Below are 17,348 nucleotides of genomic sequence, written 5' to 3' on the forward strand. Positions count from 1 at the left end.
CAGATGGGTGCAGTTTACCAGGACAGTTCTTCCCAATCTGGCCCCATCCGCTCTCTACTGTGCCTTCCAGGGCTTCATTTGCATCTTGTTTAAACTTTCTAGCCTTCTTCCTTCCCGAATCAACCTCCATTTTTGATCCTGCAGCACCTGTGTTTAAGTATTGAGAACTCTCCTGCAACTTTCAATGCCCTGCAAAAATGGCTGCTCCAGACCAGGAAGTGTACTGCGCAGGTGCGTCACATGAAAAATGGGTGGAAAAAAAATTTCCGCGCATGTATAAAACGGCTGGGTTTTTTTAATCGCAAAAAATTTTTTTTGTTCTTAAAAACTGCGCTTTTTTTAAACACTTCACCAAAAGTTAGAAAACGTTTGGGGAAATGTAAGCATTTTTTTGCATTATTTTGGCGACAAAAAAACAGTGTTAATCGTGAATAACGCGAAAAAACGGCGCTATTCTTCATTGTGGAAATTCTAGCCTTGGATGTTTACAGTCAAAAAAAGAGAAATGCAGAAAAAAAACAACTGAGGATCATGCAAATAATCTGGATGGAAGCTAGCACTAATCTAATGCTGCAGCAAGTCCATTTTTGTATTAAATTATTTAACAATAGAAGCTGGAACTTCCCACAGAGAAGCCAGTGCTGAAGTCACACATGTGCAGTAGCCCTAAAAGTATTAGGACCCGAGATCCAGCTGAGGAATCGAAGCTCCGAGAACAGAACAAATGATGAGGAAGGATGAAAAGTAAAATACTGGAAATCTGAAACAAATATAGTAAAAGCTGGAAATGTACCACAGAGTAAACCGACAGTTCATGAAGGATACAAACCCAAAATATTAAATGTCTGTTCTCTGCCGATGCTGATTTACATTCTGTATGTTTCCAGTTTTTCTGTTTTTGTTTCAGCTTGTGAAAAGGGCTTGAGCAAAGTCTTGTGTACTCAAAGTTGTTGGAGCGATTTGGAGGGTGTGATTGGTAAATTTATGGGTTAAGTTCTGTAATTTTTTCCCCCCCAGAATTGTACCTTTTTATGTTTTATTATGTAAACAAATTACCTTTAGGGGTATATAATGGAGTGGATGGGAAATTTTGAGTTTTTTTGCCTGCACTGGACCAGCCGAGGTAAAGAAGATCCTGGCTGCAGAGTCTGAACCTGGAAGTGCAAGTTAGAATATTTAATTCAATGCCAAATCATGTACAGAAAGTGAAACAAAAAGAGGGAAAGTAAGATGGGATTAAGAGAGGGAAATTGAAGGGAAAGAAAAAGTTAAAAAAAAATATTACTTAAATGTTTAATAAATTCTCCAACAAAAATTAAAATTGTAGAAGTGAGACTCCACACTTGCAGAAGTTAATTTTCAGTTCCAGAGAGGTTGTTTGGCAGTAATTAAGACTTGCGCGGTTGAAAATTCACTTGCACTTGAATGGAGAAGCTCTAACTTTTTCTGCTGTGTTTAGTGGGTATCTATCACATAAGTACCCCAATCTCATGTTTTTGAATTCTGAATACCTCGACGAGATACTGTTGTAGTGAAGCTTTTGGAGGAGGAGGGCACCTTGGGCAGCAACTTCCTGATTTCTGCATTTTTTTTTAAAAATTTTTCTTTATTTGTTTACAGGATGTGGGTTTCGCTGGCAACATCCCTCCTCTTCACTTAAAGGAGAGGGATGCTGCAAGGCCCTATGAGGCCTCCATGGTGCCTACTGGGCCATCAGGGAGGGGCTGCCGGGCCGACTCAGGACGCCCTCCCCTTTAAGGGCAGCCGCAGCGCCCAGCCACCGGCAGCTTCGTGACCCGTGAAGCTGTCGGGGGCGCCGACTGCGCTCCTGCGGGGTTACTTCCCCTGCGGGGTGCAAAAGGGGTCGCCAGGCGGGGCGGGAAAGACTGGGAAACCTGCTGGGAAAGACCTTACCACCCTGTTCCGGGCCTTAAAAACAGGGACAATTTTGGCCCTGTCTTCTCTTATAAGAAATTTCATGAAAAGGTGGCTGTGATTGGGAAAAGAATAATAGCAGAGCGGAAGTATTTTGAGCAGTACCTGGGGGACAAGCAGTTTGCATCCTTTTAAAATAACTGAGGGCAAGAGTCTGTTTAAGTACCTTTACTGCACCAAGGATTTCAAGGTGGGCAAGCTGACAGGTGACATCATTCAACTGATCCACTATCTTGCCTGCCTGTGTATAGTATAGGCAAAGTCCATTAATACTACTTAATCAAACTGTTGCCATTTTTGTCAATACCCATGTTTCCTGAGTGTAGCAGAGGGGTGCACTTGAGTACCTTTTAGTTTTAGAGGCAAATATATGCTCACCTTTTTAGAAGCATGTAATCAAAGGCGTATGGTATATCATAGAATCATACAGCACAGAAGGAGGCAATTCAGCCTATGTCGGCTCTTTGAAAGAGCTATCCAATTTGTCTCACTCCCCTGTCTTTCCCAATAGACCTGCAGATTTTTACTTTTCAAGTAGACATTCAATGCCCTTTTGAAAGGTATCATTGAATCTGCTTCCACCATCCTTTCAGGCAGTGCATTTCAGATCATCACAACTTGCTGGGTAAGATTTTTTTTTTTAAAACACTCGCATTCTCTGTTTTTCATCTTGTCATTTTACCAATAAATGAACAAAGATTAAATGTTGAGGGGAGAACGGGAAGGCTTCTTTTCCCACGAGAGGGCCCACTGATATAGAGGATCGACGCTCACCCCAGCCCACGTAGCAATTCTCAAAGTTAGCAGACAGAGACAGATGGCAAAGTATAACGATCTTTTATTACGAACGACCGGGAACACTTCTCATCACAGCCGCCTGTGAGTGGAGATACTCCCCGAACAGCACAATCATACAACTTTTATACATTTCAAAAACCCCTCCGTTCCCGGTCAAGACCTCCCTAGATTTCTAATTGGACTACCTTATCGGTACTACTTCGGATTAACAGGTCATGAGCTCTGATTGACAGGCCATGATCTCGTGACCATCTTAGACCGTACCCAGAATGGTATCTTTAGGTTGGAATTTGTTATACATTTCCTTTGGTGCCATGAAGTCTATCTCGGGCCTCTTCACAAGGCCTTATCAGCGGTCTGTTTAGGTTCTCTCATATTGACATTTCTTGTTGGAATACTATCTGGTATCCCAACCCATAACAGTACCTTCTGGAGCCTTGGTACTGGAATGTACAAGGCCAAGAAGAAAGGCCTTTTACCTCCTTATGGGTCAGTGCAGGAACCAGCACTTTAACCCTTGTCCCGCTGGTACCCCTAATGCCAAATTTTCCTCTTACATTAAAGTATACATGCATTATCATAGGCAGTCCCTCGGAATCGAGGAAGACTTGCTTCCACTCTTAACATGAGTTCTTTGGTGGCTGTACAGTCTAATACGAAAACCACAGTCTCTGTCACAGGTGGGGCAGATAGTCGTTGAGGGAAGGGGTGTGTGGGACTAGTTTGCCGCATGGTCTTTCCGCTGCCTGCGCTTGATTTCTGCATGCTCTTGGCGACGAGACGCAAGGTGCTCAGCGCCCTCCTGGATGCACTTCCTCCACTTAGGGTGGTCTTTGGCCAGGGACTCCCAGGTGTCAGTGGGGATGTTGCACTTTATCAGGGAGGCTTTGAGGGTGTCCTTGTAACATTTCCACTGCCCACCTTTGGCTCGTTTGCCATGAAGGAGTTCTGAGTAGAGCACTTGCTTTGGGAGTCTCGTGTGTGGCATGCGAACTATGTGGCCTGCCCAGCGAAGCTTATCAAGTGTGGTCAGTGCTTCAATGCTGAGGATGTTGGCCTGGTCGAGAACGCTAACGTTGGTGTGTCTGTCCTCCCAGGGGATTTATAGGATCTTGCAGAGACATCGTTGGTGGTATTTCTCCTTGAGGTGTCTACTGTACCTGGTCCATGTTTCTGAGCCATACAGGAGGGTGGGTATTACTACAGCCCTGTAGACCATGAGCTTGGTGACAGTTTTGAGGACCTGGTCTTCAAACACTCTTTTCCTCATACATGCGCTGTGCGAATATGATTGCTGAGATCACGGGGGTGAAATTGGTCTTGGGCGGTAGCACTAAATGGACAAAGTCCATGGAAAAGATCATCGGTTGGAGTGTAAAATCAGCTGCTAATTTGCTATTGTCCATTTTGCCCTACTATCCAAGATCAATTTTACCTCCCACATACCCAACAAGTGTCTAAAACTTTCATTTATTTACTAATCAAAAATGAATTTAGCCTTTTCTGGATTGCTAATTAGCCGATTACTAGAACTGCTTGGTGACTGTTTGTTTATTCAAGCGCATATGATGCTTAGTAATCAAAGGTCATGACCATTTGTTAATCTATAGACCACTTTTTTGTGGTTCTTTTTAGAGAATTCTCCACTGCTGCTGACATGCCAGAGATGATAGGATATCAACCAATCATGTTAAAGCATCTTAAGCGGATAACATCAGCTAATTGGAATAATAAATATTAAAACTGATTAAATAATACGAAACATAAATTGTAATATTAAACATTAAGAAGAAATTGAGCATAAATCTTTATCCATAGTTTATGGGTTTTCTCTGTACTACATTTTTTAGCTTTAAAAAGGTCCTTTCTTAATGGATTCTATCCTCAAAATGGTTTCTGTAACTACATTCTGAGAGAATAGTTTCTACTCTCTTGGCTCTGCCAAAAGTATATATTTTTTTCAAAAACCTAGTCTAGTCAATACTGTTGATTGCTAATCATCATATGGTTTGGTTGAACCAAATACATCCAAGTGCTAGAAATAGTTAACATGCATCATGTGGGTATTAATAACAGAATCACTAAACACAAACAGTACTTGTCAAATGTCACAAATGGCTGCTGGCATGTTTTTTTTCTATATGTTATGCAATTTGTCATCCATTATTTGAGTAAAGTACCTCTGTCTTGCAGACTGACTTCTCAAAGACAAGAATGTTTGATGAATTTCAATACTTTTGATGTATCACTTACAGTTTTGACCAAGTCAATCAATAGATGCCCATTCCCCCAAATTATCCATTATTTTCTGATTCCAGCTTTTTGTGGATTCTCCCTCCTCTTGTACCTCCATTAGCAGCCATGACTTCAGCCATCTCGGTCCCACACTGGAATTCCATCTCTTAACCCCATCTGCCTCTGCACCTCCTCTGTAAAATCCTTCTTAAAACCCACCTCTTTGATCAAGCTTTTGGCCACTACTCTTAATCTCTCTTCATCTGGTTCAACCTCCATGTTTTTTCTGATACATCTCCTTAAAGCCCTTTGGGATGTTTTTCTATGTTCAAGGCATTGTATAAATGATGGTGATAGTAGTAACAAAACACAGTGCTGTAGCAAGTGTGTTTACATAATTCTGGGAAGTAGGTGATCGGATTGTGAGAAGCCTTTGTCTTTTTTTTTAAAAGGCCAATCAGGAATTGAATTGATTTAATTTGCCCATTTAACCTTTTCATGGACTAGTTCAAGGCTTCTGTGCGATTTGGATCGATTTTAACAATTCAGTACTACTATTTTATTCTATCTGTGAATAAATGTTTTTCGTATTTTACTGAAGTGTCTAGTCCCAATAATGCTAATTGTTCTTTGAAGCAACACGGGTATGTCGTGGAAGAAACAGATCCATTTGCCAAGGGCATGATGTTCCCACATTGCTTTGCATGCAAGGCCAGTTCATAGAAAGTGTGAGGTTGTCATTGGAAATGGTAAGGAGAAGTCAGAATCATAACCTACATTCTTTATGTTAAAGTTCTGGGGCCGGATTTTCGGCAGGTTTGCGACCGAGTTTTCGCCGTGATTAAACGCTCCGCGGCCAAAGCCAAGACGGAATCCTCGGGTACCTGTTTGCGGCGGTGGGGAGAGGTGCGCCGACATGTAACGACACGGATTGCATTACCGTCGTACTTTCGCCACTCTCCTGACCCGTACGCTATGCCCAGAATATCGACAGGTCAAACCTGTTGGTGCAGACCTGCCAGCAGACCTGTAAGTATGAAAACCTGTGTCAAAAAAAAAGTAAGAAAGTTTTTATTTTTTAATTCTTTTTCAGCGATTTGCTAGCTAAGGGTTTTGTAAATGTTTTTGAGATGTTTTTTGCAATTTTTTTTCCCCCTCCCAAGGCCTCTATCGCAGCGCAAACGACCACGGACGAAAGTTGCCGAAACTCGCGTTTTGCGCCACGAATAATCGTGTAACGCCTCCTTTACCGAGACATAAAGGCCCAACGTTCGGCCTAAAAATGGTAGCGCAACATAAACGTTAATTTTCACACATTGCTACCGTTTTCGTTGTAAAACTCCAAAAGCTGAAAATCCGGCCCCTGGCCTAAGCATTCGTTTAGATACAGTTCTCCTATAAGATTGTTTCTCATACTATTTACTAGATAGACTTTTTGAAAGTTGAAGAATATTTTTATCTCGCCCAACTGGAATAACAGGGTTAACAGAAACCATGAAGAACTGCTGCTTGCTAGGATTTTCATAAAAAGTAACTTTACGATTGTTAGATCTTTGTCATGCAAATTCTTTTCAACTTTTTTAAATCTCCTTGATGGGATCTCCTGTAGCTTCCATTGCTATAATGCAACTTAATGTCAGCAAAGCAAGTTTAGAAAGTGCTATTTTCTTATTACTTCAGGCAGAGCAAACAAAAGAACAACAGAAACAGGAGATCAAAGTTCAAAGGCTTATGAAGAAAACATCGAAAGAGGTGCACAAGTTACGAGAACAGAGTCAGAATGAGCCCCTGGAGATGCAATCATTCTGGTGAGTTTTAAGTAGCATGGTGGGAAATGTTTCACCTGCTGCATTAAACAATTGTGTTTTCTCCCCTCCTTTATTCAGGTTAATTTCTTCCTCCTCCTCCATATCTTTCCAGACCACACATCATCTGGGGCTGAAGACTCCTAGCACTGTTTTGTACTAGTGCATAAGCGTGACTCAATAACTAAATTCCCTTGATTATTTTTTTTCATTTTTCCCTGACACCTCCTCATCAGCAGTGCCAAGCTCTGCTTGGTGCCTTTCCACAGCCGTATGCAAAGATTAGTAGCTCATTAATATGGCAGAGTCAGGTTGTGAATCCGTCCCTCTTCACTCTTTGGCGGCATCTGTTGAAGCACCACCTGTTTTCTTTCACTTTCAAACTCTTCTGTGGCATGTGCTTGAAAGGAAGAGTATTTTTTGAGCTATTGCTATTCCTGGTCAGTTAAATCCATATTTGTAATCTATATGAGGAAGGTATCAAAACATTTCACTGACCAGACCAGCTGAAAATTATTGGCTTAATGTGAACTAGAATTTTTATTATGATTTGTGTATGCTCTTACAGGGAGAAGATGGCATTTTTCACGCGAGGAAGGGGAGGTATCCTTCCGTTACCTGCCGATGATGTATGATCATCACAAAGTCTTTGGAATCCTTGCAGTAATCTCTCTTGCTGCTGAATTTTTTAACATGGTTTAACTGAAGTTGTTTGTGTATTGTGAAGGTACAGATATATTTTGTAAATTTTAGAAAACTTCTTGAAGTCACTGCATTGTTTGAATGTATACAAATCTACACTTCGATTATATGTTGAACTCGTGCAGAGAAAATGTAGCATAGATTGATGTTAAACTAATTTGTACAGTTTATATTTCAAGCATTTTTTTGTAAAAAAAAAGGAAAAAAATGGCATCAAGAACAAAATCAATTGAAAATACTTTCACTCAAAAGACAATGTTGCTTTCAGCTTATTATACAGTAATTCCTTCTATAAATGCTAAACCTGTAATGGACAAGTTGAAGCACCAGTTAGAAACTGACGAAATAATATTCAGTATTGTTTGTGATGTCACTGTTTTGACGTACCTAAACAGAAGTTCTATATTCTTCTATTAAAATAGTCTGTTATCTAATATTGAAAAGAAAAGCCCCCTTTTTCTCCAGTATATATTTATAAAACTTTGGAAAATTTACTTCTGGAAATAATCTTGTGTAGTTTTAAAACAATGTACTGAGTTTGTGTGAGGTTAACTGATCTTTATTTAAGAGAGAAAAATCTAGTTTTGACACTGAATGTTCAGTTTTTAGGACCCGGTAAATGACGGTTAGGAATACAGAATTTCATTTATGTGAGTACTGTTTCTGTACCTAACCGTGTTCATTCTGCTTTCTTGCTGCTGAAGCTGGGAAAAATTGGCAAGACTCAACAAAATTTGTTTTTATGTAAAGAGCCAATGCCAGTTTAAACTGCTATTGATGGCATCAAGTGCCTCTCCAGTGCTTAATTAAAGCTACTTGCCAACAGTCACAGGTAACCAAAAGTATGGGCACAGCAAATTACAGCATCAATAAACATTTTTGAGTAATGGGACTAATAGCATTCATGGCTGCTGAAATTAAACTGAAATTATGCAGATTAATTAAGGGTTTGACATTTATAAGTTGATCAGTACCTGATTCTCATTTTATAATCAATTTTTGGTCAAGTGGAAGACCAGCTCAAATAAATCATTTCAGTATTTGAAACAAGATTATGACACATTATAACATTTCCATGCAATGGCTGAGAAACAATGGAAGCCTACAGACAGCACTTGAACTGCTTATTTGCGTGTTCATTTGAACAGCTCTGGCAGCATGACAGAAACTATGCCGCACAAACTTTAAAAAATCTTAAATTTGATCCCAGATTGATATCAGCTTTCACAGTGCCAATGGCACTACAATTGGCTGCAGAGTTCCTGTACTACAGAGAGGAAGAACCATTCAGGATGTTGCTCCAGACTGCTTTCTATCATATGTGGTGTGGACAGGATCAGTTTTCATTGTGAATAACTGCCCATAATTACTGGCCAAGATTATGTATAAAGGAGAATTTATTTCTGGAAGGACGAGGGCTTGTCACATTCTGCACTATGAAGCACAGACTTGAGGGGAATATTGGATTTTTCAAAAAAACATAATATATAATTACTGCCACTGCTTCACCCAACAAAGTAGTTCAATTACATTTTTGCCTTTTTTCTTTTTTCGCTATGATTTTCTTTCTCTTCTGAAAATGGTGACTTGTGCTCAGGTATGTTTCTAGGGGCAACATTTCACCACACTCTTTTTTTGCATTTGGCTATTCATCATGCGTGAGCTTGGGAAAATAAGTGCTGATGAATTGATCACCATGAAGGCAATACCAACTGAATCTGATCACATTTCCTCAGGTATGCACATCCAGCAGAGGATCCCTAGATAGCAAACAGGAACCTGACAAACTTGCGAGTTCCTTGCTTAAGGGCATTGAGGTCAATTTTGGAGTCCCAACAAGAGTGGCTAATGTACAGAGGGGCCAAAATTGTTGGATATACTGCCCGGCGGCAAATTCATCAGTGACATACCACCTGGCAGCATGCATCCCATCTGCCCATGCATACTACCGACATACCACCCAAAATTGCCAAATTGATCACTTACCTCCGACATACCGGCAACCCTGCAGACCGCCCTGGAAAAGTCGATCTTCAGTCAGCGGTATGCATCTTTACCTGTAAAAATGTTTTATCTCTCACCCCCAGTCTCTTCCCGCACCCCCCCCCTCCCCCATCCCCCACACCAACCTCCCTCCAAGTAGCCATCTCCCCCGACAGCAGTGACTTCACCCCCCACACACCTGCATAGAGCTCTCAGGCCGGCAGTCTCTGTTGATTCTGGTCAGTGCCTCTCGGGGAGTGGGGTGGGGGGGAGGTGGTGGTGGCGGAGCTTTGCAGCAGCATACGCGTGCACGCAACTCGTGACCCAAAGATTCCCAAGTGAAAATGACTCACCGCCGGCTGCACTCTGCTCAGCGTACTGCCAAGAGGAGTGTGACAAAAATCGCGGACACTCCACTCAGTGGTACCCAGTGGTATGTAATGGCGAACCACCGAGAAATGGGCGGACCATCGGTTTTCACCAATTTCGGCCCCAGTTAGTTTTATGTGGGAAATTTTATTTTGAAAAAGACCTGGGGGGAGAAATTCGGTCGCAGCTCTGTTGCCACATTGTCTCGGGCGGAGCGATAAATTTTGCACCGGCAAATGCCGCAAAATTCATCAGTTGGGCCCTGAGTTTGGAGCGGATCGTTAAGGGGGGCATTGCACACCTCTTTTAGGGCGTTAGGCTGGCTGAACAAGTGAAAACCCTGAGCTAAGCAGTCTACCTCGGAGCGCACAAAGAGAGGCCTCGAGGGGTGGGGGCGGGGTGCGAGAATCTCTACAAAAAAACACCAAAAAAATTCCCAATAAATAACTTGCGCCACCACAACATAAATTGCAATAATAAAATCAATTACACTCACCTCAGGTCAACATTACTTACCTCACTGCGGCCGCTACAGCTTGGAACACCAGCTTCCACACTCATTCTCACCAGGGCGCTGTACGGAGCGCTACGGGTCGTGCGCGATCCAAATGTCAAGCCGGTGTTGCAACCAGGGGCGTTGCATACCGGCTCGCCACTTCCAAGTGGTAATGCTTTGCGGCCCCTCGAAACCGGCACTGAATGTCCCAGCGGGGCGCTGGAAGCTGGCCATCCGCCCGGAAGTGCTTACTGCTGCCCCTCTGGGGCACTGACAGGCGGCTAACCGAAATTGCAGCCTCAAGTGTAAAGTTATTTAAAACTGTATGAATTCACTTCTGTTCGATCTAGGTCCACATTTCATACATGCAGGTGGAACTGAACATACTCACCATCATTATAACAATACTGAATAACTTGTTGTTTGACTGCCATTTGAAATGATGTATGTTGGCCTATCTATACCAAACAGCCCCACACTGTAACATTGATGCAGTCTGAATCATTGTTTATGATTTTCACATTAATAAACTATTTAAATTATCTTTATGGTAATACACTGCATGATACAACATAGATACTTTAGAGTCACTACATTATTCTACATGATTGATGGACAGTTAGTAACTAACCATTAACTGAAAATGGAAAGCAAACAAGTTCAGTCCTTTAACCATTAATTGCTTCATTTATAGCATTACTTCAAAAACACAAATCCCAGAATACTGTGATTTTTGCTTTTTGTAGCAGTGAGCCACATTGGAAATCTGCACCATTTGATATTAACGTTTGTTTTTTGATGCTGACTTGTTTACTGTGACTGAATTGGAATAAACATAAGAAAATAGAAACACCAGTTTTTGCACAAATGACAATTAATGTCTTTATGGCTGTTGACACTAGAATTTACTGCACCATATGGATGAAACAGATTTTCTGATTCACTCATATTTTAACTGCAGCAACTATACCATTCCAACTGGTTACATGATGAATGAACTAGGGCATTGTTTTTTTTTTTAAATTGTGACACAGTTGAGCATAAATACCCAAATCTAAATAATACATATTTTACTGTAAAAAAAAAGTTAAATGCAGAACTGCAACAAAATGAATATAGTCAATTCAGAAAGTCAGAAAAGGTGAGAAAACTACCTTTTGCGGCGACATTAACCTCAAGATTTGCTCCTAAAAGAGGTACTTGCTGACATGTGGCAGCTATCCCAGATTCTTTGCAGGAAGAATGGTTCCCAGTCGTTGTGTTTCTGTAGTCTGTCAGTAGATTTCTTTTCTAAATCAGTTTTGTCATCATTGAAGTTTAACTTTTCTTTCTTTAAACAATGGTATGATGAAGTTATAAAGGAGAGACACCTTTTTTTTAAGAAAGTGTTGAATTGCAAGTTTGCTCGTTAATCTGGTGGTCTATTTTTCCCCAAAACAGCAACATAATGTGTTTTTACCAGAAAGGAAGCTCAATTCTTTCTTCCTCTGTGCATTTTGTGGACTGACTGGTTTGGGCTTTAGCAGTATATTAAAACCAACTTTGCAACAAAAAAAAAAATTATTTAAATGAAGCAAAATCTTTAATCAAGCAAAATGCTTTAATTTTAAATATGTAACTTGAGTTTTCATTTATTTGATAAATATCCCTTTTACAGTAGATCAATGTTAGACATGGGATCATACTGACCTTAAACAGTTCCTTGAATTTTTTTCCCTGTTTCTAAATTTGGTATGTTGATCATTTAGAGTGCTGTGCACCTTTTCCAGAGACACAGATTGAATCTCATCTTTGAACTGACAGTTTAATTCCATTAATCATACAATGAGTCTCACTAATTCTTCAGTACTCTGCTAAATAGTTGATGCAGTGTTTCAGTTTGCAATTTAAGACTGTTTTAAACAACTCAAAGTTATGATAGTGAAGCAAAGAAGTGTGATTGCAAAGTTTACAGTGAGCGGTGAAATAACATATATCAGTCAATGGGGCACATCAGTTCTATAAAAATAGAAGCTAGTTAAGAGAATAAAATCCAAGGGAGGAAAGAAAGCCACAAAAAAACTATTAATTTACAGTCTTATTAAATTGTGTCCTTTTTATATATAATTATTGCTTCATTATAAATTCATTTATGAGCCAGCCTCCTATGGAAAGGATTAGATCGCAATTCAGGAACAGAGTTGGTGAGACTTATGTCATCTGTCCCAGGTGCGAAGCAGGAATGAGAAGGAATTGAACGCCCTTTGTAAGGAGAAACCTTGAAATAAATATCAAGTGTCCTGACTGATGTTCACACCCGTGTAGGATCTGCTCTCATTCTTACATAATGGAAATTCTTCCCATGCTGCTTAGCATAGTGAAACCATCCTGTAGACTGGATTCTACAGTGCTTATTCACAAGTCTCAGTCGTGGCGGTAATTTTCCATGTTCTTTGCTGTGGCAGAAACACTCTATAGGACTTATTATTTGGATTTACATAGCTATATGATCGTGGATAATCTCGTGCTTGATAATTTTGACCATTGTGTAAGACAGTTGGATTTTTGCATGGGACGGCACATGAGCATGGTTTGGAACACTTGAAAAGCTTTGTGTTAGCGAATCAAGTGAAAATTTGCCATTTTTTTTTAAATTTCAAGTTCTCCTATAATTAAAATGTTAATGGCTGCTTTATTTTTGTTACTTATCTTTCTGATAATATGCACATAATATTAGCAATATTCAATCACATTCTTGATTTTTGTAGTGTCATTTGATGATTTTATTTATTATCCAATATGTGAATTTGCGTGGAGTTTGTTTTTTTTAATGTATGGGGAGGGGCAGAAGGGGGCTAGAATTGTATTACTAAATTTTTGTTTCATTTTGTATTTGTTGGCAACTGAATAATACCACCTAAATGGGCGTGAGATTTTGACCTAACATCGTCCCCAAAATGAAAAATTTCGTAGTAAAACCACAAAATCCAGGTGGTTGTAGATAAAAGGGGAAAATACTAACCTGCAATTATTTCTATTAATTGGCTTCAGAATTCAATGGGGAATAGTAAATGCCAGAGACAACTTGTTCAGTCTCCTTTCCTGGTTGTCAGTCTTAACACTGCACAAGTGTGGAAAGGCCGCTTGAACCATTGTCAGCACTGATTGAACAAAGCAAATGAAAAATGTGTGTAGAACAGAATGTGTTTTTTTTGTTTTTCAAATTGGCTGTACACACAAAATTGCCTCAAATGACACAGCATCTAAATTGTCCCCTTCCTCAAATTTAGCAAAAATAGCTCCGGCTCTTTAAAAGAAATCTCATGCCCTCCGCAAAACTTTTATTGTACAAATGTTTTGCTGCTTCTGGGACTTGTACAATAAAAAAATGTGCAGAAGTATACATTCCATCTTCATGAAACTTTGTAAAACTAGGACAATATCACCCCCAGGCATCTGTCTGTATCGTACTAATTTCTGACTGCAGTTAATCATATTCCTACAAACAGGTGGACTGAGTGCATCGGAGGAGAACCCAGACCTTGAAATTGAAGTTAATACTAGTGCTGAGTCAAATTCTCAGCGTACAGTGAACAAATATCTTTCTGGCCATCCCAGCATCACCAGTCTGAAATGTTCATGTGTGATTTCTGCCCCCAAGGCATTTAGGAGCATTTTATTTGGGTGAGGCTTGAATGTAATCACTCACATCCTTAAAATTATTCTGTATATTTTGCCCTTTTGAAAAGGCTGAATGTTTGTGAACCTGTTAACTTTTGTGAAACCTTTTCAAACCAGCACTTAAAGAATAAGCACACATTTATATAATGGCTTATCGCATCACTCAGAAATGTCCCAAAGCATTTCAAAGAAGTAGTTATTTTTGAAAAGCAGTCATGGTCATTATGTAGGCAAATTTAGTGGCCATTTTGTACATGGCAAGATTCTACATAGAATTACATAGCAGCACAGAAATAAACCATTTTAACTGGTTCATGCCGGTGTTTATACTCCACATGAGCCTCCTTCCACCTCTCTTCATCTAAACCTAGCAGCATAACCTTCTATTCCTTTCTCGTGTTTATCTAGCTTCCCCTTAAATGCATTTATGCTCTTCGCCTCAACTACACCTTGTGGCAGCGATTTCCACATTCCAACCACAAAGATCAGCAGCCAGATCCATGAGCAGCATTCAGAGTATTTTGCTTTTGGACCTGTTAATCTATCTTGGTGCTGTTAATTGAGAGGAATGTTGGCCAGAATATGGGGAATTTCCTACTCTTTGTGTAATCTTTATCATTCATCTCAATCATTAGGAAAAGTAGACTGCTGGATCAGTAGTAGAAGTGATAAACTAGGCAAAATTAATAATACTTAATGTAATGCACATTGAGCTCAGCTAGTTTCTCAGTTGTAACTGCTGGTGCTGAAAAGTAATGAGGCTTAGTTCAGAATTCCGCATATTACTACAATTTCACACACATTTAATCCGTATCTAATGTTTTACATTCTTGACCTACAACTTCAGCTTCTGCAGGTTCATTGGAACTTGAAAACCAGTAACTGGAGAAGACTTCTCTTTCATAAGCAGTTATTCAGTGATCAGATTTCATGAAATATTGGTGCTCAAATTGTGGGAAATCACTTACTTAACCTAAACTCTCTCGCTCACTCATACTCTTAATTTTCTCAAATCTTGTCCTACATTAGAACTATTAAACTTGCATTGCTATGATATCAAGATTGCAGTTAATTTCCCCTTAAGCTTCATTATGACATATAAGAAGTGCTCTGTCTTGATTTGATTCCTACCAATTTTCATTAGTTTGTATTTTGGCATGCATGTGATAACACGGGAGAAACGTCACAATAGTAGGGCATAAATGTACGACCAGAAGATAACTCATTCTTGTGGACAGATTGTTTTTAATGTGTTAATTCATTTGGTACCAATGCAAAGGGGCAATATTATTGAAAATATACTAGTATATAGGGAAAACACAATCTCCCGCACAGGTCAGTGCATCTTCCTTTTAAACCATCCTCTTCACATTTTTCCACTGATGTTAGCACTCTATGTAGAACTGTATTTGATATAATTATCAAGTTTAAGAAGTAAATGTGCGAGCTAGAAGTGTTACCATTTTAATAGTTGTGCACGTTGTTTAAGAAAACATCCTCAAACAAGACTTGGGAATCCCACCAATGATGAAATGTATTGCAGCTGCACCTTTTTATTCCTAGCATTAGAGAATCCTATTGTATTGTGAATAGTAGAACACTTTCCAAAGTTATGGTGTTAATTCAGAACTAAAGGAAAAGAACTGTTGCCTGAGTTACTGGATCATGGATAACTGCATTTCCTTACTCAGATTTACCAGAAGACAGTTTCTGGAAAGACTGGCTGCAAATTCAGTTATGATTATGGCAGGACAAGAGCTTGTATTTTTATTGTCGTGAAACTGAGTAGTTACATCTGTCATCACCAAGGGAAGCTCCACAACATTTACACTCGCTCTTCCTATGGTGACGATCATTGCATTAAAATCTTGGACTGAACATTTTTGGCAGCTTTTTCCCATCAAGAGGATGAACTTTCCTTCATCTGTTTCTGTGCTTAACTTTTGGGACATTTCCTGCCTAGACTTGTTTCATCTAAAGCTTTTGGTCATGATTTTCAGTATTCATACTGCACAAAGTTAAATGTTCATATACTGCTTGGGTTGTGCGAAGAACAGAACTTTTGAACCTATTTTCCCTCTTTGCAATCCTCCAAAGAATGTGGTGACCATATTTTGACTTTTCTTCCTATTTGTTTTGACACCAGTTCATTGTTGGTTTGATAGATTGCACGGTTGTTTATTATAAAATTGAGAATATTGTATTTTCCTTTAGCATCGATTAAGATGGAATTCTAATTTTCTGATGTGGCGTTTCATAATTCCTTTAAACAGCTTTGATCTTAATCATGATTTATAATCAGTTGAAAATTGTAATATTCATCGATCATCTCACTTGTAAGAGTTTGCACTAAATGGCCTGAGAGTTGTGAACATGCCACACAACCAGCAATAAGTGACCAGCATTTTAATCATGACCAAAACTTTAGGTCTGTAAGTAAGTGTAGTTTACCTTCCATGTACATGATGCATTTGGATGATTTCTGATGTCTTGAACCTTATTCTTTTATCAATTCATTGATTTAAATAAATGCATATTTTAGAAAAAGATAGAATGAGTGATCTAATTTTTGAAAGCTAAGCAAAGCTACAATTGGATATGATAAAGATTTTAATTTATTAATTATCTACCATGGTATTACACGTGAGAAGTCAAGAGAAAATGTAATCTTTGGCTGAAACTGAATTAAATGGGGAAACTAATTGCAGTCTGTTGCATCAGGACCCGCTGCCTGCTGGACCAGAGGGGCATGCTTTGCCAGTGGCTCTCAATGTCATCACCACTTTTTTGCCACAGGTTTCTTCCACACTGCTACAGGGGACATTACCTGCATCGACCAGTCTGCAGTGCATAGCTTCATCAAACAGGTCACTAATGCTCTCCTTGCCAGAGCAAGGTATACACTTGGAATGGATACCAATAACCAGAATGAGAATGTGCTGAGTTTCACAGCAGTGGCCAACTTCCGTTGTGTCCAGGACATTATCGACTGGATTCATGTAGATATGAGGGCACCAGAAGACGAGCCAGCAACTCATGTAAACAGGAAGGGCTTCCACTTCATCAATGTTCGATTGATGTGTGATCACCACAGAACAGTAATGGAAGTCTGTTGTGTATAGAGAAAGAGTCAGACTGAACACTGTGAGGTCAAAGTAAAGTGTGACGTTAGTCTTTTATTGCAGGTCTCCAGAGTGCCTCTCCAATGAGCCCTCTGGTGGCTGTACAGAGTAAATATAAGTCCACATATATAACAACATTCCCGCGCCCCCCCTCTCCCCCACAAAGTCAATAGCATAATTATTTACAATGCGAGTCGATCTGGAGCCCTTGCACTGGTTGATCATCTCGGTGTGAAAGCTGGT

The 17,348-nt window shown here is 39.7% G+C and overlaps 1 protein-coding gene across 2 annotated transcripts in view; it reads left to right on the top strand.

The window, feature by feature from the left end:
• Positions 1 to 7,914, top strand: part of wwc1 (WW and C2 domain containing 1) — a 197,511-nt gene extending 189,597 nt beyond the window's left edge. For both annotated transcript variants that reach the window (XM_070878102.1, XM_070878103.1), the window contains 2 exons: positions 6,649 to 6,776; positions 7,342 to 7,914. In XM_070878102.1, coding sequence (XP_070734203.1) covers positions 6,649 to 6,776; positions 7,342 to 7,408 — 195 coding nt within the window. In that variant the 3' untranslated portion in view covers positions 7,409 to 7,914. The remainder of the gene's footprint in view (positions 1 to 6,648; positions 6,777 to 7,341) is intronic.
• The last annotated feature ends 9,434 nt before the right edge of the window (positions 7,915 to 17,348 follow it).

Source organism: Pristiophorus japonicus, chromosome 4 (genome assembly GCF_044704955.1).
Source record: "Pristiophorus japonicus isolate sPriJap1 chromosome 4, sPriJap1.hap1, whole genome shotgun sequence".
Lineage (NCBI taxonomy): Eukaryota > Metazoa > Chordata > Chondrichthyes > Pristiophoridae > Pristiophorus > Pristiophorus japonicus.